Raw genomic sequence first — 23,946 nt, forward strand, 5'->3', positions numbered from 1 at the left:
GGTGGGAGGGATACACATGATTTATGTGTTAAAACAAGTCCCCTGCGTTTTCCATTACAACTAATAAAGGGATAAAATATTTCCACCCAGTGATGGATGAAGTGGCACGCACCTCACTGTCAGTTCATTTTTTAAGCAAACCCACCGTTCTCTGGGTAAATAAGAATGTATGTGTTTGCCATCGACTGCTAACCACTAACACTCTTTGCTTCATGCAAGATACCCTTAATATCATCAGCGTGATTGATGGTGGCCTCACTGCACGGCAAATTCAGTAACTGTCAAGCCCATAGACTACAACGGCAGTCTCAACTTCTCCTCCACCCCGTGTTTGAAGCTGACAGTCTTTATCATTCCAGCATCTCTTTTTAGGCAATTTGAGTTGAACGGATAAAAACGGCAGTTTAAAAGGCCCTAACAAAGAACACAGAAATAAGTTAAACGAGGATTCAAAACTAGGATGTATATTAAGTGGCTCCCTGGAGGCTCCTGTCTTGTTTTTTACCCTCCGTGTGTCTGTTTGTCATTGGTTTTGTCAGATGTGCGTGCGCGTATGTGTGCCTACGTTAGTGTACATGCCTGCAGGCATGTGTGTTCAACTGAGTGAAACTGTGAGTGACCTTGGGCCTTCCTGTGTGTCTACAGATCTTACCTGCAGCCTGTGAGGTCGTCCCCTCCATGGTCCTGGTATTCCAACTGATGGCACTACCAGGACACAGCAGCCACATCAGCTCTGTACTGGCATGGGGGGCATTTCCTGTTTGTGGACCGAGCCTCTGCTACATCCAGGGCAGGTGTGTCAAAGGAAGAGCAAAGATAGTTGTTGGAGGAGTTTAACCGTATAAGTATTTTAAGTAAATAAAGCACTATGATTCCCAGCAGTATTATCAAAAAGTATTACATCTTGTTTAGTGAAATATTCCTTGGAGCTTTGCTCATCACACATCTGGCTGTACAGTGACTATTACCGTTTGTGTGTCATTGACCCAGGTTCAAAACCCCTCTGCTCAGGGGGGAGCCAAACTCACAACTGGACCAGTTTAAAAAAATTGAAGCCCACATCTCCTCTGATCTCGACCACTGGCTGTGCAACCTGTACTTTCAGGTGTGTGTTTGTGCGTGCGATTAGCAAACATGTGCATGCACGTTTCTTTTGAAGATACTTATCTCTTATATTCATAATTGTGTGCAGGTTTGAGTTATGGTTCTGAATGTTAAATCATATGCGTGTGTGTGTGTGTGTGTCTTCCACTCTGACCATTCCCTATTATTTGGGAGGCAGGATGGTGGATCTGGGTAGACTGGGGCTGGATTTTTGGATTTTCTATGATAAAAAGCTTTTGCAGAGCAATTGGAAATTGGCCCCAGAGAGCAAACAAGAACCACATCTTTACCCAGCAATTCCGGATGCATTTGAGCTGATGCATTGATTAGATTAGTAAACATCTTAATTGAATTAAAAGCCAGAACAAAGCTCTCTGTCTTGGGTTTGTCTCTTTATTTGTCCCTTCGACTGTGACATGTTGTTTGTATTAGTACATTATCATTACTGTTGCTTTTCGGTTTCTGAGGGATGTAAATAGCCACATTTCCGTCCATCTTTGCAGATATACAGGATGTACAATATATTTATACCAGTCACATTTATGGTCTTAATTGAATTATTTTAGCCATTAGGGCACATTATGACAAATACTAATAGCTGGCTCTGTCTGCAGTTAGATCACTAACACCTGTAGTGTAATTACACACACATGCTGTTTTCCCACAAACAATGGTGATGCAATGGAATGATATGAACATAACTGCTGATGACATTAACATGAGTGGTTATATTAATGTTCACTGAACCCATATGTAGACCACTAACACACACAGACAGACTACTACTACTTCCCTCTTGTTTGTGGTTTTTCAGGTTCAGAAGCTCCCTTGTGGAACATCTGGGGAGCCAGAGTGCTCCATCACCCTATCAATACCCCCTCCTAACCCTCCTGTCATGCCCCAACCTGAGATCCATCATGACCAACCACAAGACCAACTGCTACTCCAGCCTCAACCCCCATCACAGGCTCAGCTCCATCCTCAGCCCATTCACCCCCACTCCCAGTTATACCCCCAACAGCAGCCGCATGCAGGCCCCAGCAGCAGAGCAGGAGAGCCCGCTGTGGTACATTCTCACCGGGGGTCTCCTCTCCACCTGTCAGCTGATTCTGCTTGCTCTTCCTCATCTCTGCCAGGTAGGGGTCCAATGTTAAAACCCCCGACTATGCCACAGTGGGGAGAAAATGTCACCCTAATGTCACAAGCAGTGGGATGAGGAGAATGGCAGGCCTCACTTACAGCAGTTCTCCACTGAGGTGAATGTGCTTGAGGGAAGGGATGGGTGTGCCAAGCATGCCAGCTGAAGTTAAACAAATTGTGTTTTCTTAGTTAGATTATATGTAAAAACCCAACAGATACGATGCAGCATTAGTGTATTAGTTCAGGCAAATTTTTGCCTGAGCAGCAGCATCACTAATAAATTGTAATATATTCAGATCAGGCTTTTTGATAATACCACCAATTAGTAAAAAAGAAAGTAAATAAACCTTCTGACCCTCAGACTAAGAGTCTGTTATTAATATATTAGTTCCCACACATAACAGAGCTTATAATACAACGATAAATGGGAAGTGTGTACCAGTGGCTGCCACTTTTGAACTCAGCCAACCTCAGTTAGATGATCAAATAATGTATTTGAAAAATATTAGCAGGCTAATAGTGAGTGCTACCTAAGCAAGCTAACTTTTGACTATTTGGACACACGCTGTTTTATTACTTTGTCATTATATGTAGATTCGGACTTAATTCTACCTTTGGAGAGTTTGAATTTGTTATACAGCATTTATTAGGACAGTTTTGTTCTGTTTCTGCCATTTGACTGAGATCCATGTATCATTTCTGATTACTGTCTTGAAGCTGTTATCTGTCCCATTATCCATTAGGATTCTCAAGTAAAACCATTTTCCTGAGGAAGTAGGACACAGAATGAAATGTTTTTTTTTTTTTTTTAAATGAAATGAACTATTATAAGGACTGAGTAAAACGGCTTAGTGGTTAGCTTTGCTTTACAGAAAGAAGGGTCTTTCTCTTCCCCCCCTACATTTGTGCGATTTTCCTTCGGGTGATCTGGTTTCCTCCTACAGTCTGACGACTAGCAGGTCAGGTTGATTTGAGACTTACATTCCCAGGTGTGAACATGATTATGTTTCCATATTTTAGTCCTGTGATGGCCTAGTGCTCCTTTGCTTTTCCAATGCATACTGGGATACGCTCGATCTTGCATAGGTAAATGTGATGCACTGATGAACTGTTCCGATGTGGTTGCCCTGCCCTGTGGTGGTCCACGCAAGGTCATACCACAATTGTAACCACACCTAAAGGTGGCTTATCACTTCTGCTAATAGTAATAATCATCTATTTCCTCATTTTAAAAGCACTCTGTTCTTGTTTCCCACCTAGTTTCAAGTTCCAACATCGTGGCCATTGCCAGGAATCAAATACAGACTCATTTGGTATTGATCTACTACAAAGGCGACTGGCTAGCTTCTTTGTTATTAATACATCCCCCTTTTTTTCCTTTTCTTTTTTTTTTTTTTTTGCACGCACAGCTCATCTTTATTTAACAGTCCTCAAAAGTTTCTGGGGTGCTCTGCTTTAAACATCACACAGGCTTTTTAATTACAAATGAGTTGTGACAGGTCTGCTGGGTAGCACCCTGGCCCATTTTAAACGTGATGCCGGCTGACAGCTTGGCAGTGTTCTCCCAGCACTGAAACATGTGGAAGAAATTGGTCTTTTACATTTCACAGCTTGTCGCTTCCTCCGCCGACTGACCTGTGACCCCCCACAGAGATCCTAACGCCCACAAGGGAAGTGTCCCCAACGAACTGACTGCCTTTCCAGAGAGAGAGAGAGAGGGAGAGAGAGGGAGAGAGGGAGGGAGGGAGGCACTCACTATGGGAGATTTATGTTCTGCCACACAAGGCAAAAGGTACCTGGACTCTTCAACACACACACACACGCACACACAGCTGCATAGTCTAGCACACACACATTCTTGCAGCCAGGTGAGGAGGTTGCTTGGGAAGTGAACCCGATCCGTAAGTGAAATAACGGATCAAAAGGTGTCCTGCACAACACCTCATCCACGCCGTTCCCTAAGCTGACCTGACGTTTGTGCTACATTTGCATACAGATCCGTTCATTTTGCATTACCTCTGGAGTGAATTATGGCATTCAGATGGGGAGATTACGTCAAGGTTGAAGGGAGCGATTGGACGGACAACTTTAACCTAGCCAAAAATGTAAATCCAATTCAGCGCAGAGAAGAAGAACAAATTATTCCCTGTTCCTCCGTCTTCTGTCAAGTCTGGGAGTTTCAGACATCTCCTTCCCATTTCATGCCTCTCTGTTTCTGATGTGTGCTTTCTCTGCGCATGTGACGCCAGGATTTTCCTCATTACCCATTTGTCTCAGAATCAGGACAAGTATACGGAGACCTCTTGTCACTGCGATAACGTACACACACAGCAGAGCTTGACAGTGAGACTGGAAGTTTGTATTCCTGAGGCCTTAAGTTAATTAATCCCCGTAGAAAAATCACAGTGCGTGGTGAGGTGTCTATTACAGAACAAAACCTGACATCCCAATCCAAGATAATAACTCGGACAAGTTTTGATAGAAAAATCAGAGGATTCCTCTAAGTGCTATTGTGTGCGCATGGATGTTTTTTGTGTTTCACATTCACTTGCTATTGGATGATAATAATTCTCGTTTACCTCAGTTGACTCGTCCAAACATAATTGAGTGTATTTGGCTTTTTAACGTGCAGATTAGCTAGAGGCACACTGGGTTAAGTGACCTTTCACATTAACTGAATGATCCAGTTACACTGGGTTTGTTTGAACCCTAAATGACTAATTAGATTAGTGTCTTGTTTCATGATCTCCTTTAGTGGATCACTATCAGCATGCAGATGATTTCTGCCATAACTGTATCACTGCTTTTATTTTTATTTTTTTATTTTTCCTATTTATTTTACAAATGCATTGTAACATCTATCCCCTAAAGCACTGATGGTGATTTTGAGGATTCCTCATCTAATGTCTTCTTTGGAGCACTGCCCTGCACTTTCAGGATGTGTTCCCCTCCAGGCCAGTCCCAGTCATCAGAGTTTCAAACCGCAATGTTACATCATACCCTCTCAATCAGTCGCACTTTGCATCCTGCCGATTAATTCAACAATGTCCGGATTCCAAATGGATGGTTTCAACCTTTGAAGCCTGTTTGCAGAGATACACATGTAAACTCTCACAGTGGGTGTGGAAAAAGAACCCTTGAGGACTGCATGTGGGGAACAAATACAAAGCGTATGGGACAAATACACCCAAAGGTGACGGTGTCTTCCCTCTAAAACGCACTGTGTTCCTAGTTTTTTCGTGCGATGACACAATTGCAGTTGACATGTGGTTCAGTAAACATCATGCAGACAGATTCAACTTTCCAGAGCGACAGGCTTCACCAGTGAGAGTGAAAAAAGTCTTAAAACGACATTCAGATATGTATTAGTATGCACAGTGTGTCTGTTTTTGCCATTAAAATGCAATGGATTATAAGAAAATAAACTCTTGTGTGAAGCGACACCAAATCCTTGCAGTATCATAGCAACCTTAACACAAATCCTGACATAGACTCAGGGGTAATCCGTGAGTCACTGACCTTCGATCTTTCTGTAACTTTGGACCAGTCATCAGGCAATTAGGGGCCTAGGTGAGCAAGAACCGCCATCTCAGCCTGGTTGCATCTCGCCAGTAACACAGAGATGGGGTCTCGACAGTGTTACGGCCCCGAGGCTTCTCTCTTTCCTTGGCCTGTTTTTGTGTGTACGCAAGAAAGAAAAGAGGTGTGCGGTTGTGAGGTACGCTCATTTGTATTTCTACCCTGGAAAATGTTTGTGCATGTATGCAAGTGTCTACATATTAATATCTTTGTTTATACGCCTTTCTGTGTGTGGGTGCGCGAATGCAGTGTACTGTATGCACTGGATAGATATGTGTGTGTGTGTGTGTGTGTGTGTGCGCTGGTCTTAACAGAGCTCAGAGCACAGGGGGATAACAAGGAGTTTGTTGTTGGCCTTGAGTGCCCGGAGAGGCTGGAGTTGTGGCAGCTCCAGCGCTCTGAGTTCACAGACGTAGCCCTTAGCTGTCGAAGCTGTCGATGATGTCGACGCTGTCGATGCTGCCTCCGCGCTCATTCTGGTTTCACAGCGTCTGCGCATTAGCAAGTGGGGCCTGGTGTAATGACTGTGTGTGTGTGTGTGTGTGTTTGTGTGTGTGCTTTTGTGGATGTGCTAGTCTAAAAAAGCATCCTAATACATGGTGGTCCAAGTCTGTGAGTCCATAGTTGCTGTTGTTTGCTAATAGATTGAGATGTGTGTGTGTGTGTGTGTGTGTGTGTGTGTGTGTGTGTGTGTGTGTGTGTGTGTGTGTGTGTGTGTGTGTGTGTAAAAAAGCAGCTGGCCATGGGCTGCTTTGGTCTGTCTTCACAGCAACACACACATGCACTTTGCTGAAATGTAATATTTGCTCAAGTGCACCTCTACTTAAAATATTAGCAATAAAACAATATTTAAACAATTGCATAAACTATGACATCAAATGAATCACTTCAATTTTTTAAAGTTAGAAATGTAGAATGTATTATATTTTCTTTGGGTGAATATAGCCTGAAAAAACTGACCAGGTTATCACATTTTGTACCTTTTGACACGAAAGGGTTTCCGTGTTTGACATTTTTTCATGGTGTCACTTTTTGAAATTTATTTTTCTATGCGCTTTCAGGGTGTGTAAAATATCTCTCCGTGGCAATTCCAGGCAAGATAAGATATGCTCACACCGTGTACACAAGGCATTTGACCGTTGTGAATTTATTGGAATTTTACAAAAAACGAGTATACAGTTATGTAATGTCATGAGAATGAATAAAAATAAAAATCATTTTATCCCTTTAATAAAACAAATAGAACCTTATTACTTTCTAACTGAAGGCACACTCAAAATGCTTACCAGCAAATGGTGTTAATTAAAAACTACATCTGTGTTAGGATGAAATCTGATTTCAGACTGCCTTAAAAATATCAGTGAGCAGACTCTTCCTGCCATTTAAATACATTTGAGCTGTCAGAAGGATTTTTGATGTGTTGCCTATATTTAAGTTATTATTACTGATATATTTAATCCCACAGCAAGAGAAAAATGATATCATTGCAGGGGTTTCCATATGTATTATATAGATGTGACTGGTTCCACGGGGGCAAAAAAAGTTTCACATAGTGAGATTTTTACATGTATCAAGCTAAGGTTTACTTAATTACAACCTCCAGGCAATGCAGGAACCCTTTTTTAAATTCTGTGAATGTTAATATGCTAAATAATGCAGATCTCCGACTCTTCAAGCATGAGACACACATCTGGCGGCTTACCATTTAAATTACAGCAAAAAAAAAGAAAAGAAAAAAAAGAGTGAGACAGATAGAGAGAGAAAAGAAAAAAAAAGAGGGTTAGGATGAAAAAATACTTCAAAAGTAATTTCCCAAAGAAGAGAAGAATGGGAAAATGTGTTACAACCAAACTTAATTTCTTTTTCGATTTTTCATCATTTCTAATTGCATACATTAGAGCGTCGAGGCTGGGAATGTTTCAGCTCTGAGATGGTGGGAGACAGAGATGACTGTGCAGTGGGAGCTCCATAAGTTAACACTCCTACTTCTCTCTGTACAGAGTAAAATCAGCCTTTGTTGCTTTTGCAAGTCTCCAGATAGTATACCAAAACATCTTCACTACCTGCCCAGGAGTAGAAAAACAAGACAAAAGCAACATTTGGAGTGTGTTCGGAAATGCAAAGAGTGTTCTATTTGATTTCTCATTACACCGCAAACAACCTATTTTTTTTTAAACAGTTATTCTTCTTTTTGTGTGTCATTACAAATCTGGATTTAAGCTCAATTTTAAATTTATTTACCACAACTGAATGTAAACCTTTTCATTTTTATTGCGGTCTATTCAATTATTTAGAATATTTTTTGGTCAAATTCCATTATTGCTGTTATGGATAGTTCATCAGTACCTTCAACAACTCGTAATCATTTGGATTTTCTAATATAAATATTACTCAGCCACCCCTGATCCTCAGTATGATTGCCAGATGTGGTTTGCAAAAGAAAACAAACATGAACCTTACTTTCTTTTTCACACTCACTGCACATTCTCTTTTTTTTTGGGGATGCAGGGAAGAATTCCTCCTCGGGAGCCATTTCTGGAAACACGGGAGAGAAGAGTGATCCATGCAGGGAGAAAGGAGAGGGTGGGATTCACTACAAGGTAACACTGTGATTTAAGGGAAAGTGTTCCCACCCTTGAAATGAGCACCCTCTCCGCTTTCCCCTTCCCTTCCCGCCCCTCTCTGTACCCCTACACACACCTCCCCTGCTTATTATCTGAGATTTGTCAAAATACATTTCACACTAACAGGTATTTTTCAGCCTTCAAAGACAGTTTTGATCTGCTTGACAAGCCAAAGCAGCTCAAATTCTGTGAAATCAGCAAAGCCAGCCAGGCCTCCCTTTCTTTTTTTTTCTCCAAGCTGCTCTAAACACGCCTCTTCCTGTCCTACAGAGGACTTAAGCTAAATTAATCAAAGCTTGCATGTTACCTGCCATACTTTGAAGTGGTAATTGCAAAATTACTCTGTGTGCTGATCTGGCATTGCTGCCTCCCGGTCCGCCCCTGCCATTGTGCCTCCGCTTCGGCCTTTTGTTGTTGTGATGTTATTGTTGAAGTAGTTAGAAGCCTATTAACAAGCCTCTGTCTGTCACACACATATACACATCCTCCCCTTCCGCCTCTTTGCTTTCTCTCTCCAAGTCTTTATTCTTACTAACCTCCTTCTACTGATGTACAAGAGGCTCTTCAGACCACCATTAATCAGAGATGACCTGTTAAATAAATGAGTTTGTTGATATGAGGTTTTATTTCTCTGCAGCCTCTGTAGACCATGTTTTTTTTTATTCTCTTCTTGGCCCTATCTTTAAAACCTTGCTAACTCTGTCAAATGTCGTGGTGTGGAACCCAGTTGTCTAATGATTAAGTGGAGTGATCTCCAACCTGCCCCAGCCTGGGAGCGCTAGGGATCAGATTTCAACCCTTCAACCTGCAGTGCAGGCCTAATTAAAATGAATTTTCTCCAGGCGACCACTTTGCCCACAGGGCAGGAATCCAGCTATATACGGAATCCGCTCTTAAGGTATTGCATTAAATTTATTGTGGGGAGACACCGGAGAACATTGCGGTTTATATATCTCTCGCATTTTTTCTCTCTGCTTTCTTTCCCGCTCCTTTCCACCTTTTTATTGTGATCATCACTCTGGAATCCAAGCTTGCTTTGGCAAAGATTGCCCTATGAAAACGGATGGAGCTTTTATGGGGCCTTGCCCATTTACTACTTCCTGGGCCTAGTTTATCTCAGAGGGAGAGACAGAGAGAGAGAGAGAGAGAGAGAGAGAGAGAGAGGGATGGAGGGGAGGAAAAGATGAAAAAAAAAATTAAACGGAGAGAGGTAGAGAGAGAGTGAGACAAGGGAGAAAGAAAGAGAGAGGTAGCTTATTCCAACTGTGGATCTCATTAACATACATCAGTGAGTATTTCACAACTTCAAGCAGAAAGGCACTAAGCCCACCCAAGGGCAACACAGGCAGGGCTGACAGGGCCAGGGAAAGCAAGCCGTTAACATGTTGGCGGCTTAACAAATAATATCTGCTCCCAAGTACCTTGGTGAAATATTTAAAACCCCACTTCCTAACTCCATTTGACTGTGTTTATGACGATGACAGTAAACGACTTGTGTGGAAAAAAACAGTGCCAGCTGCTCAAATATCACATATTTAACACCACCGTCACTGTACGCATGTTTCCCGAATGAACTCAACTTGAATGATGGCGTGCCGTATGCGATTTTGCCGTCATTCTTGTCTCGTGTCAATTGAGGCGAGGTTGAGATATAGGGAGAGGCTCCAAAGTGCCACGCACACTGTCACTGTCATCGTGTGCATCCCCCAAGATAAATTCAGAGGCCCGTTTCCTGCTTTGATTACAAATGACATCCGCATGTGTTCTCCCCGATTTCTGCTCCTCACAGAAGAAGCCAATCAAGAAGACAAATAGCTGCGGCCCCAGCATGAGCGGCAGCGGCGCACCGCCTCGGCAGGCAGACAAACAGAAGATGCAGCCTTCAATGGAGAACCTCTCCACGGAGGAGATGGAGGAGTATACATTCTCCCTACAGTAAGTCTCACCACTCATTATCCTGCCTCAGTCTTGAAAAATTCAAACGTGAAGAAGAAGAAGAAGAAAAAAAAGAAAAAAAAACGGCATCAAGCAGACACACGTTGACAACAAAATGTGCCTCGAACACCTCCTGTACAGATATAGATACAGTAGTCACATGTCTTTCAAGGGAAATCCTGACTAAATGGAGTTTGCATCTGCTATAGCTTTAATCTTGTGTTGCTCAATTGTAATTTGTCAACATAAACAAGTCACAGGCATTTTCAGATTCTCTTCGCCTGATCTGTCCTGAAAGAAAAAAAAAAAAGAAAAAATCACACTGTGTGAGGACCTTGTTAGAAAACAGGGAAATTCTACTGACCATAAAAAATTCAATTTAATATTTCATACTTAAAAACATCCTGTGTCCCCGACCGTGCCTTCATCAGATCTCCACTCTTCTGCTTTTTCTTTTTATAAATATAGACTCAAATTTCTAAAATAATGCAAAAAATGTGGATTATAAGTCAAAATTTTTACTTTATGGTTTACGGTTTTAAGACAAAATAATCCATTCTATTCAAACTAATTAGGTTTGTAACAATATCGCATACACTGTATGTAGCCAAACCAAACATTGCTCAACAGCTACCCATTATGTCACTGTGTGGTTTATTTCTTCCCCCCTCCTCTGCACAACAAAATGCAACAAAGGAGCTTTGTAAAAATTTGTTTTCCTCTTTACCATTGCTTACAGCTTTTGATTTTAATGAGAAAACAGGGATGTATGAAATATAAACAAAGCAGGAAGCACAGATTCTAAAACACCTTGGCCAAACGTGTTAAAAGCAACAAGGTGCAGTTGCTACTGTGCGCCCAAATAGGCTAAAAGCAAAATTGCTTATTTCAACAAAAAAGTCACAGGTATTTGTTTTTATTTGAACGTCAACTAAATTAAGGGGAGGGGATTACCACACACACTACTACACTAGGGGGGAGAGAGAGAGACAGAGAGAGGGAGCCTATGTGTGTGTGTGTGAGAGAGAGAGACAGAAAGAGAGAGCTCTCCCTGGAGATTTAAAAGTACCCATGTTTCCTCATTTCTGGGAGTTGGTAATTTATAGCTGCTGGTCACATATTAAACAAGATCAGAGACTACTCCCTGACATCTTCTGAACATACTGGGGGAATTCAAATGATTACCAGCGTATCCTGCCAACAAATGACGACACAGGGACTATCTTGAGGGAGAGTGAACACAAAACGAACACAGAACCCAGGCAGGCAGCACACAAAGGGACACAATTAAATGGTTTTCACGATTATTCATAGTGCCGCTTTTTTACCTCTGAGCAGTCGCCGGGTTCCGTGAGATGAGACATTTCTGTCAGTTATAGGTACAGATTGTATTGAGTTTAAGCCCTGGCGGTTCCCTGATGCCCTGTGAAGGTGTTGCTCCTATTGATTTCATCTTTACAAGCGCACACATTACAGTATCTCTGAGCTAAAGGCTGCTTTTTTTTTTTTTTTTTTTTTTTTGCCCCCGTCTAATCAGAGCATTAGAAAGATACGGTGCCTGTGTTGGCTTTAACAATGAAGTTAAAGACACTGCAGTCTCAAAGTCATACCCTCACACATCTCTCCCACAGTGCTGTTTGCACTTATTCTGGGCTTCTCTACATTACCTGAGGACTGACAGAGACGCAGACGAGAGGGATTGTTTACTGATTTTTTATTTATTTTATTTGCCGTAATGATGTCATCTACATCTCTTCTGGCATTTTGAGAGCTCTGTTTGTATCTTTGTGCGTGTGTGTGTGTTTATGTGTACATCGTTTCCTGACTGTGTCTGCGTACAGTATGCGTGCGCACAGATGTCTACACGTATCTTATGTGGGATGAGGATTCATACTGCAGTGATTGAGGGATATTACTGCCATCTATTGAGCCACAAGAGACTGAGCTCATTGAGATTTTTATAGGGCGTCCCGACACAAATGTGCAAATCAGATGCTCATGCATTATTAAGCAAACACTTAGAAACAGTAAGATTCAGTTAGGACAGTCTGAGAATCGCACAAAATCTTTAACACAATGCATTCATTTCCGGAACGTCACAGTCAGGAAGATTTTATTCACCAAGTGAAATAAATGTAAAGCAATCTACTTGAATGAAGCATTGTCTGTGTTTCGCTCAGTACCCATACTCATAACGGGAGTAAATCTCACACAGGTGTGCCTTCAAAGTCTAACTTTGTGTCAAGCCCTAATGTCAAAAATAAAATAATTTTGGCAACTTACAGTTAATATGAAGGCATCTAACATCAAGGTGTCAGTCACATAAAAGTTGGCACAATGCACAACAATGTACGAACACCTGTTTTTTCAAAGGAGTATAACCTCACCTATTTAGACGAACAGAACTATATACATCTTCTGGGATGCAGGTGTTTCTATTATATGTGATTTACTTTTATATTTAAAGTGTTTTTTTCAGCGGAGCCAAGATCTGCTTCTGTCATAGTAATTTGATTATGTTCCTGAAGCACGCATACCACCTTTAAAAAAGAAGAAGAAGAAAAAAAAGCTTACATGGTACAGTATATGGAATCATAATAACCGTAAACCATAAATTACAATTTCAAAGACAACACAGTGCACCTTTTACTGCAAGTATTGACAATTGCAAGTCAATCCTGGGCAAATGAAAAAGACTATGAAAACAAGCCAGGAATGATTCTTCTTCTTTTTTTTCTTCTTCCCTGAGTTCCTATGCTGCTGCTATCTGTTTGAACATGCATGAAAGACTCCTGCCGACCTTCCAGCTTATTTGATGTCTACAAGTGTAATCTTAACCACCTTCTTTTTTTCTCACAGAATAGCACTGAGAAAAATCAAAGCACCTGATTCAATATGGCTGTTGTAATTTGATAGGGCCAATTTAATGCAGCAACAACTTCTAGAAAAGGTAAACATACTCAGACTGAATTCATTTGACACCTTAGAGGACACTTTAGCAGTGCTTCTCACTAAGTGTGCTCAACACAGTGATACTGTTGCTGGCTTGTATATAAGCTTCACAAACCTCATCACAAAAAAAAATCACATCTTAAACTTAACTTAACGCTGACGACTCATTAAATGTTGTTTTGAGGAAAACCTGTTATTAGTCATACAGATTTTGAGTTTCATGCATCCGTGATTATTGCCAATTAGCATTAGTATTGTGTCTCACCAATGTCACCCAACTATTTTTTTTTCTACTCTGGTTTTGAGGAGAGAAACCTGTTTTAATCAAAGTCATTCTCACATAGCAATTAGATCTAATTAGTCCAATTATCAAGATTCTAATTACATTGAAATATACCCCCTAAATCTCATATCAATTATAGTATGTGTGACTTGTCCTGATCAGGAGACATGAACAGAGAGAGACACAGAGTAAAGACAAAGCTGGGTGGGAGGTAGAAGAGCATCCACATCCTCCGGAGGCCAAATGACTGCAGAACTGACTCCATCTGTCCCCAAAGCTTTTATTCCAAAAGACTATATGGCCAACTGGGGATAAATGTCACTTAACCTTATTCTTTTTTTTCATATTCAGAACTATTTTGTTACTGCATATGATGTTATGATTAGTTACATCCTAGTTTTCTGTTTCAATTAGATGAATGATGAGTCAAAATAAATACAGTTTTAGTATTTCGGATTAAAGCTAGTTATCAAACACTACTATTAAATCTGGATTGAAGCTGTAGAAGTGGTTGAAAAAAAAAGATCACCTGTATTAAAATTACACCCGACCTTGGTGGCACATCCGCTCACATGCCAACGTGTGGCTAGCAGAGAACACAAACAAGCACCGACCTGCACAGTACATTGCTGCCGTGGTGCAGTATGGCAATGTAGGTGCACCAGCAAAACACACGTGCACACCCACCCACACACACACACACACACACGCACATGCACAGCCTGTTCTTGTTGTGGAGTCAGAGGGAACACACTGACCTAATTTTCCCCCAGTTAGCTCGCCTCGTTGGGGACCAACAATCCTCTCCGCCCGTTTCCCCCAACCGAGCCTATCAGAGCACTCACTCACTGTGTGTCTCTGTCTCTCTATCTTCCTGTGCCCTCCATCTGTTGTGAGTGTGTGTACATGCTCAAGTGTAAGATTAGCAGTTAAGTGTATAGCTCTATTATTCAAGGCTGCTCATCTGTATTGGTCGGCGGTACTAATTACAGAGGATCATGTGCATGAAACATTCAGAACACGCACCCTGCAGTGTCATTCCTTTGCAAAAGAAAAATCATCGTGGAGAGAAAGAGAGATCAGCCTGCAGTAAAAAAAACACCTGAAATAACAGCTAGTTTCAGGATGTCAATCCCCTGCATACTGCAGCTCCAAATCACAACTCAGTGCAAGGGTCAATCAATTCTGATGTAATGCTGGTAGGAGAGGTGGGTGGAGATGGCAGTGCTGCTCACCCCTGGGTCTCCAGTGCTTTCCAGGGCTCTTTCCTGTGCTGAGGGGGCAGGAATGTGTCTGCGTGTGTACATGCGCCTGTGCGTGCATGCGTGTGTGAAACAGAGGCCCCTGGCTAACTCGGCCCAAGTGCACATGTTAGGGTTTTCTGTGGCCAGACGCGCCCTAGGTCACTTTGAATCTCACAGACACACACATACACAATCAACGTGCTGCTTCCTTTATGGAAATCGGAGCTGTCAGCTCCCTGACAGGCTAATGTTGCGATATGATTGGTTAATCTGCAGTGATGTGGGTGTCAGTCAGAGCCGACTGCGGTCCCATTGGTGGTCCGGGTCAAATGAATGTGTTTCCCACAGACACGTAAGAGAGAGAGAGAGAGGAGGAGAAGGAGAGGGAGGAGGGGGTTCACATAGAGAAAGAATGACAGCAAGTGTATGTGAGAGCATATGAGTGATTGCATTCAATTTGTGCATGGGAGATGAGATGTGTGTGTGTGTGTGTGAGAGAGAGATAGAGAGAGAGAGAGAGAGAGAAAGAGAGAGAGAGAGAGAGAGAGAGAGAGGGAGGAAAACTGTAATCACATGTTGCCCAGTCCAACAAAAACATATAAAAAGAGATGGCAAAAGTCAACAAACAACTCCCCAACAATTTAAAAGTGGATTTTTACATGCAGATACATGTCAGCTAATGCACCGTTGCACAAACACGCGCTAATACACTGTGCCCTGTGAAAATAAATATGAACTTTTGGGAAAACATCACTGACGGGCAGCTCTAATAATATAACTGACAGGTTAGAGATGTCGATGTAATCAGAATTTGCACCTAATTTAGTCGCTGTCAGTTTAAAAGCAGAGCATGCTTAATTAATAATTGCACTACAGTTAGGTGTTTGCGTGCTTCTTAGACATTACTTGTTTGGAGGCACACATGCAGATATAAGATACGATTGACATTTAAAAAACACATATAAACTCAGATTAACACAAACCAGTAAATTATTATTATTATTATTATTATATATTTTCTTATTATTATTATTTTATTATTATAATATATTATTTGAAATCCAAAAATACTGCTGTTGATGCTTTTTGCTAATTTTTTTTATTATGTGATGGTGTCTTTGTTACACCACTGTTACTGGGCAACACTCTCAGCTGGACATTTGGAGCAATACAAGTGTATTACAGCAGAATTTTACTGTAGTTACATTCAAATTATGATATTACTACTCAGAAGAAATGGTGTTATCTCATGAAGTAAGAGAGAAAGTGACAGTATGGCTGCATCATGTAGAAAAACAGCCTTGATCCAGCAGCCACAAATTCCTGGTTTGCTTTGTGATGCTGGCTGGCATTTCAGGTCATGTCTTGGCAAAGAAAACTTCGTTATTGCTTTTTTTTTCTCTGTACGTTACCCACTTACTTGCTCTTTACATACACACATATTACACATTTTAAGTTAGTCTCCCTGGCTCGTAATTATTTCCTTTCTGCCTCTCACTCTCTCTCGTTAATTTGGTCTTCATCTCACTTTCTCTGCCTCTAATTTTCTCCATCTTTCTCGCTGCACCCTTTCCTCATTCTCTCTCTGTCTCTATCTCTCTGGTGACAATGTCCTGCAGTTATGAGGCAAGGTCAGAGAAGTGAAATCCATTTAAATACTGATGCAACTCTCTGGAGGCCCATACTCAGCCTCCGTAGCACTCCTCCCTGTACGCCTCACCCAAATTGATGAATGGATAGATCTACTTAGAACAGTTATTATTTGTCATGCATTAATCATTAGATGTATTACACATGTACTGGCTCCATGTTTCAAGTAGTTTCTCACTGCCCCAAAAAAAGTTTATAGAGAGAAAAACAACCTGTTCTTCATTGTTGTGGACTGTGGTGGTGGTAGTTGTGGTAGCTGAGTATGTAACAAGGGCCTGGAAAAGTCCCTGTATGTGTGTTTGTTGATCCCAGGTGCATCTGCATTTGAAATGTTTCCACCCTAGTTTATAGTGCACCAAGGGACCTGCCATTTCCATGTTTTAATCCCCTCTCGTGCTAAGTCCGGCGCTCCATAAAAACGCCACATGTTGCATGGCAATGAAAAGGCTACCTCATGTATACATCTAAACTATTCCAAGGTGTGTGTGGAGGCCAAAACACATTGTTGGAGGAGGTTTGTTTGGCCAGTGCAGGAGGCACAAAGATGGATTATCACTTATCAGATTAGAGTTCTTGAATAGTCCTTTGGGTAGCTTTAGAGGAAGAATATTTGTGTATTGGAGAAATTTCTTTCACATCCATGTCTATGGTATGACATGAGAATGAACTCCTCATGGTTTCATCATTATCTCTGACTTTGATATTGGAAAAGTGCTACTTTCCTGAATTGTACTAGAACAAGAAGCACGACGGGATGTTAGCTTGTTGCTACACAATGCAATTGTTCATGTGTTGAAGAGATAGATCGACAGTTTTGGAAACACTCATTTACTTTCTTGAGTAAGATGAGAAGATCGATACCACTCATATCTGTGAAGTAAATATGATGCCACAGCCAGCAGCTAGTTAGCTTAGCTTGAGGTTGCCAGGCAACAAGCAGGAACCAAATAAGTGATCAGTAGCAAAATTATTGATCATAATCAAAGAATCACAACCCCAAGTAGGAGTTTTGGTCGCCTACATAAAATGACCCACATCATGCTCTTAATTACCACCATGATGCTAATGAGAATGTTTCTTCATCTGCCATTTATAATCACCAATGCAACATTTCTATCAGCTTGTGATCGTGTGCCAGCATTACATCTCAGCTGATCAACAGCACAGAGCACTTGTGGCTTTTCCCATTTCCCTTATATGCTTGCTTGCATGCGAGAACCTCCCTCGCATTGTAAAAATGAGCAGCCAACTATTAGTCAAACATGGATTCCTAATTAAGTGGAACATATTTTTTTTTTTTTCACTGCTTTTGATTACGCTCTCCTACACTCCCTGTCAGCTGCAAATAATTCTGATAATTTGGTGGTGCATCGTTATACTATTTTAATTATATGATGATGGACTCCAGTTCTGCAGCTGAGTCACTATTCCATAATTCTCTTTTAACTACACCCCAAATACCTGCCACTGTGCTCCCATTTTGTCAATGAAACTCATTTATGTGTATTCTCACTTTGCCAGGGTCTCTGTAAAAAAAACTCTGCTTATAAAGCCCCCAAATGGTAAGGTAATTGTTCTTGGAACAAATAAAATTGAGAAAAAAAAGAGGAGAGGGAGTGAGAGAGAAAGAGCAAGCATGAAGTTAAAGCATTTTTTTTTTTTTTTAAGATTTTTTTGTGACTTTTTTTTCACTATAAATAAAACTTCTCTCAAGATGATATAAAAATGACTCAATTATCTAAAAGCCTTGCGGGCATATGCTGCTCTGTTCAACTTGTTTTTATGCACACACACATATTCAAGGTGCTTTGCAAAAATGATACTAGCTTAGTAACCAATGATTATCATTTAATACATCTTGTGGGAGCGGGTTTCTTTGTGATTTCCACTTAGTAAAGGTTTCATAGCTTCCTGCATTATTTGCCCCACCTGTGCAGAGCCCTGCTTATGCCAGTCATTACGTACACCTACGTGCTTCTGCGTAAATGCAGTAACTACGCAGTTAAAGCTTAATGCTTCTACTGTGCGAATGACACCAGCTTCTGGACATTGATGTAAACTTGGATTGGCATAGGTATGCATCTGTTTCATGTTTCCTGTGCAGCACAGAGTTAATATACAATAAATACACACTGCTCTTGTATGTAACTTGTATCTTATATCTGTAAATGTATGGGAGTATATATACACAGAATTGAAATATAGATATACATTATCTAAAAACACAAATATTCACAACCAGAATTACTCCAGACAATAGAAATGGTAAATTGCTGTCTTTGGCAGTTGTGAACAGCATAGTGTGTGTATGTGCATTAGATTCTCATGGTACATCTCATTTAACAAAGGCATTACTTTAAAGTTTAAAATTTGGCTGTGAATTGTTTCTATAGGTTATTTATGCAAATATAAGACTTCTCTCATCATGTGACATCTGTGCTTCCTGGCTTGGTGAAGGCACTTTAGTAGTAATATGGCATGTTTCTTTTATATTACAACACATCTGCATTGACATACACAGTGCAACTCCTATGACTAAATCTCAGCTGTGATTAAAACCATAGTGATAAATATACAAAACTACTTGTTATTTAGATGAGGTAATGCCTGCACAGTTAGTGCAGTAGCATCTTCTAACAGTGAAGGATGTCTGTGGTCTGTTAGAGTCGGACAATGAGGTAAGTAAACTACTTTTTTAGGAGTTGTTACTTCACCATAAAGATATTTCATTTGTTTTGGGTTTGGGTTACACACTCTAATTAGCTTAAAAAGCTCCCTTTTTTTCTAAGCAAGTTCAATTTAAACTTGACATTTTGTTTGGATGTTCACATGCAATACCAATTTCCACGTGTACGTGTGTTTACAAGTTGCAAACTAAGTTTCTGTCCTTCCCCAACTATTCAAAGCCTCAATAGGAAAGGAGCTGGTTGTGTAACCGACAGAGGACAGATGACAGATACTGTCAAAATCCAAAGCCAAATGCATTATCAGCATCCTTCATAAATGAAATGTAAACAAAGATGTGGTATCTCCAGTCCTATCTTTTAACACCTAAGATAATTACACTTCCATAATCACCACAACACTCGTGCATCTGGGCCACTAAGAAAACAATCACGTTATCTGTCAATCTTTTAAGTCTATTTCCACGCTGCATCTTTGCTTTCACTAGTCAGCCAACAGCAAACCATTGTTCGACTATGTGGGAAAAGATGTGTGGTTTTAGTGCATTTATAAACAATGCCGGTGGCCCAAATAAGAAAGTGACAGAAAATAACTTAATCCTCAAAATAAAGGGATAAGTCCAATACTTGAAGTGGCCTTAGACTGGAGGGATTAAGCCATCAGGGCGATGCGGAGGGATTCTGAGGGTTACCTTCACTCTCCTCGGCCCTGGAGCCTTCTTGCCATAAATCTGCTATTTTAAATGTAACACCACACTGTACTCCTCACCTCCCTCTGCTCCTCCATCTCTCATTACCCATGCCATCTCAGAGGTTTAATACTTGTCTGTACTTGCTATTCACTTTGTGCTATCTTTAAGAGCACAGCTCCTGTTTGTTGTCATGGCGTACAATGTTAAGGGACACAGCCTGGGAAAACCAGTCCAGGAGATAGTTCTCGCTCCAATCGTTGACAGATGTACGCTAGTTAAATCTGATTTACAGGCACTGACACTCTGTGACAAGGTTTAAGGAGAATGATGAGTTCTTTTGCGCTGTGCTTTGATGACATGGGAATGAACACCAAACATATCAGAAGATAATGAGGGAACAGCTTCTGGCCCAGATTTCACAGAATCATATAAACTACAATTAAAATATAGCATTATGTGCCAATGCATGCCTGTTGAAATGGTTAGTTTCATCTCTGGGTCGCTACGCCACATGCTATCAGTCGTTCAGGGGACAAGCTGTGATATTGGAATGAAACATCCTTCGTTCCTGCAAGATAAAAAGCCCACACCTCCACCCCCTGCCTTTCCTTCTCTCTCTGTATTGTACTTTTGTAATTGGAGGTGCCATAATGAAATCAATTCAATGGTGATAACAGATTTCACATCATGTTACCAGTTTCCCTTGGAAGAGGCCGCCACATGAAGACGTCTAAAAATATTCCTCTTTCATGCATCATCAATATCTTCATTATATGAAAGATGGGCGTCAGGTTGTATTTGCTGTTTTCGTTTAATGCCACTTGACAGGGTAGCATCTTGCCTGTGTCTGTGACACACTGCTTTTTTGTCTACTCTGTAATTCCACTTTTGCAGACATGCGGAAAGCAGTTTTACACCACACACTGAAGCAAGCCGTGATAAAGCTCGGAACAGACTGGAAGTGCCTTTGTCAAAATCATAATAGAGAAACAGTGATACACATTTGCCCGTACATTATCGTCTTTCTGTTTGCGTTACACTTCAGAATCTTGTATAAACACTTATCAAGATCATACAGTCAGAACAAAACTTGTTTTTTTTTGTTTTTGTTGCAGTGACCTGAAAAGCCGTCATGTCTATTTTGACAATATCTCCTGTAAATCTAAAGTGTCATGCATGGCTTCTTTACCATGCGTGACACTTGAGAGCTTCAGGGTTTAAAGTTATCGCCGCTGTCATTCATTAATATGGAGGCTGTGTCACTGCATTATAAATAGCTGCTATTTTCATGTAACATTAATAGTAGAAAAACAACAATGAACAGTGCCTTCAGATGATTTCATTTACATATAATGAAAAAGCAATAGATGCAACATAATTCTCCCTACTTCTCTACTGCATACAGTATATTATCTTGTAAGTACAGCATCTTACTGACCTCGCACAGGAAATATATAGCATATATGCCTGGGAACTCTTGGCATACATGCTGTAGTTGAAAATCTCAACCACAGAACTGACCGGTAACTGACTTGACAGATGTTTATCCTCTGTGCTTGAGTTTATTTCATCCATGCTATGAATATTTATCAGCTCAAACTGTTGACTGAGCGTTTTCTGAATGAATGTCGAGTTCTCCCACGTGTGCCGTATGCTACACCACCGCTCTTGTGCGCATCCACTAAGGAACTTGATAACTTCAAACAATTTAACACTTCAGAGAGTGTACCCACCTCACAGGAACAGTAAAAAATGATCTCTTTTTGTTTTCCACTCAATTGTTTGCCGGTTCATATTTCGGCAGCAATACAAGCAGAAGAAAACACAATGCTGCATTTTGATGTAAGTCTAGACTAATTATTTAGTGAAGGGGGGGGGGGGGGATACAATTGATTCTGTTTTTTTTCTCATTTTTCGTCTTTAGGCAGTGTACCATTTTCCCTAGATACACACTACAAAGTGAATTCCAACTGTGCTCTGGGACACAGTGGTGAGACACAGGGATGTCCACGGGCAAAGGCCTAAAGTCACACTCTGTGATGCTAACCATAGCTCCACTCTATACACCTACTTTAGCCTCGGCCTAATTACTGTCAGCCAGACGATGGAGGTCATCTGTGTCTGCTTGTGTTGACACGTTCAAACTGTAATAAATGGATGCCTGTACACGTAACTATACACACTAATTTACTATACACACAGACACGTGTTGTATAGTGTTGTACATCGTGTGTGTGATGTTTTTTTATGCTAGGCTAACCCATATTTTTTAATTCTCCTCTCCTCTCGCCTCCACTGTTCCATCTGTGCCCTCTATATGAAAGGGAATAGTTGAGCAGGCCTGACAAAGGGCGGCACAGAGGAGGCAGAGTTGCTGAGGGAAGCTGAACACTGCTGAAGGGGATTCCTATCTGTTTGTGTGTGTGTGTGCGTCTGTCTACTTTTGTGTACACGTGTGAATGTGTGTCAATTTGAATACTACATTAGGGAAATGTAGTATTCAAACACATATCATTTCAATGCATGTATCTGATGATAACAAAAATAATGCATTTGAATACATATATGTGACGCGAAGAATAGACGATTTTTGCACTGTGAATGCAAACATACAGGCTATCAGATCAAGTGTGGTAACTTACCTTTATGATTGCAACCGCTGCAGGCAATACACTATATATTTTGCAGTAATCTTTACTGACACTGTCACCCATATGCAGGAACTATTTAATCATCCTGTGTTCAAGAATGAAAGGAGCATAGTTCTAGGACATTTGACAGTTAAAGGTTGACACTTTAATACATTATTGTGTTTAAAAAAGGTATTTGAATAAATATTATTAGATTATATTATATCATGTATGGCATGTCTGACTCCCCTCTGCCTAAAAACAGATCAGCACTGACTGGATCTGGCTCCTGCCCCTCACGACTGTCTGACCGAGCCCGCCTGGCCCTCCGCATGCTGCCGTCCGAGCTGGGCCTACCGTTGCCGAGGCAACAACAGCCGCATAGTAGCTGGCGTGGCTCCGTTCGGCAGCTCGGCCTCATTATGCCGCTGCTGGCTTTGATGTGGTTTGTGAGGCTCTACCTGCATTACTGCAGCCAGTGGCTCTACCTCCAGGCCATAGCAGTTCCTGTCAACAAGTGAGTTTGCTTCCTTTGATATCACGCTGAATGCACACACACACACACACACACACACACACACACACACACACTCTGTATGGGCAGAGGGGTGGAGTGTATAGACACACGGAGCAAAAGACACTTTTTCAGCACACAAATCGCTGCTGACATAGATCCCTTTACATGGAGGGCAGATGCACACTTATTACTGAAGCACGTAGGCAAATTGGAGATGCATACACAAACACTCTCGCGCAACTCAACAGACATGTATGCAAGCTAGGAAACACACATGCAAACTATTGTTGCTGGTGAAATGAGATGTGAAGGGGGTAAGGAGCAAAGGATGTGCAGTTTGTGTCGGAGTGTGTGTGTTGGCATACATGCACACACACACACTGAATACGCCCAAATCATCTGTTTGGAATCCCCCCATTAACATTTTAACAAGACTCTCTCAATATTAACAAACCGTTGCTGGGAGAGTTTGTTGATTCCACCACACGGCTTTAAGCCCCAAAAGGCTACATTATTTGGAAGGAATTTATTGTTATTATTTGGTACACAGCATTGATAATAAACAGCAATAAGATACCACAGAACTGTTAAATCGCATCTCAATGGCATATGGTGCTGATTTAATTCATCACAATAAAACAAGCTGGCTGCAAACATGCATACAAGCAGGATTTTATTACAATATCATGGGGGTGCAAACATCACGTGTTTTAATCATGGAAAGTGATAGGGGAAGGCAGAGGAATGGAAAAAATGTGGCTATGTAAAAAAAAAGAAAAAAAAAAAAGGATGGACTGAGGGGGTGGATGCGAGGTGAAAAAACAAAAATGCGAAAACAGAGGGGGTCAACGTCGGATGACAACTTCCACATGTCCGTATCTGCTGCTCTCCCTCCGAGCATTTCTCTCTCCA

At 41.1% G+C, this 23,946-nt stretch overlaps 1 protein-coding gene across 3 annotated transcripts in view; it reads left to right on the forward strand.

Annotated features, from left to right (window-relative positions):
• Nucleotides 1–23,946, forward strand: part of ofcc1 (orofacial cleft 1 candidate 1) — an 87,852-nt gene that overhangs the window by 33,546 nt on the left and 30,360 nt on the right. For all 3 annotated transcript variants that reach the window (XM_027274009.1, XM_027274007.1, XM_027274008.1), the window contains 6 exons: nucleotides 646–794; nucleotides 991–1,105; nucleotides 1,919–2,240; nucleotides 8,332–8,423; nucleotides 10,237–10,382; nucleotides 22,783–23,034. In XM_027274009.1, the coding sequence (XP_027129810.1) occupies nucleotides 646–794; nucleotides 991–1,105; nucleotides 1,919–2,240; nucleotides 8,332–8,423; nucleotides 10,237–10,382; nucleotides 22,783–23,034 (1,076 nt within the window). The remainder of the gene's footprint in view (nucleotides 1–645; nucleotides 795–990; nucleotides 1,106–1,918; nucleotides 2,241–8,331; nucleotides 8,424–10,236; nucleotides 10,383–22,782; nucleotides 23,035–23,946) is intronic.

This window comes from Larimichthys crocea, chromosome XXIII (genome assembly GCF_000972845.2).
Source record: "Larimichthys crocea isolate SSNF chromosome XXIII, L_crocea_2.0, whole genome shotgun sequence".
NCBI lineage: Eukaryota > Metazoa > Chordata > Actinopteri > Sciaenidae > Larimichthys > Larimichthys crocea.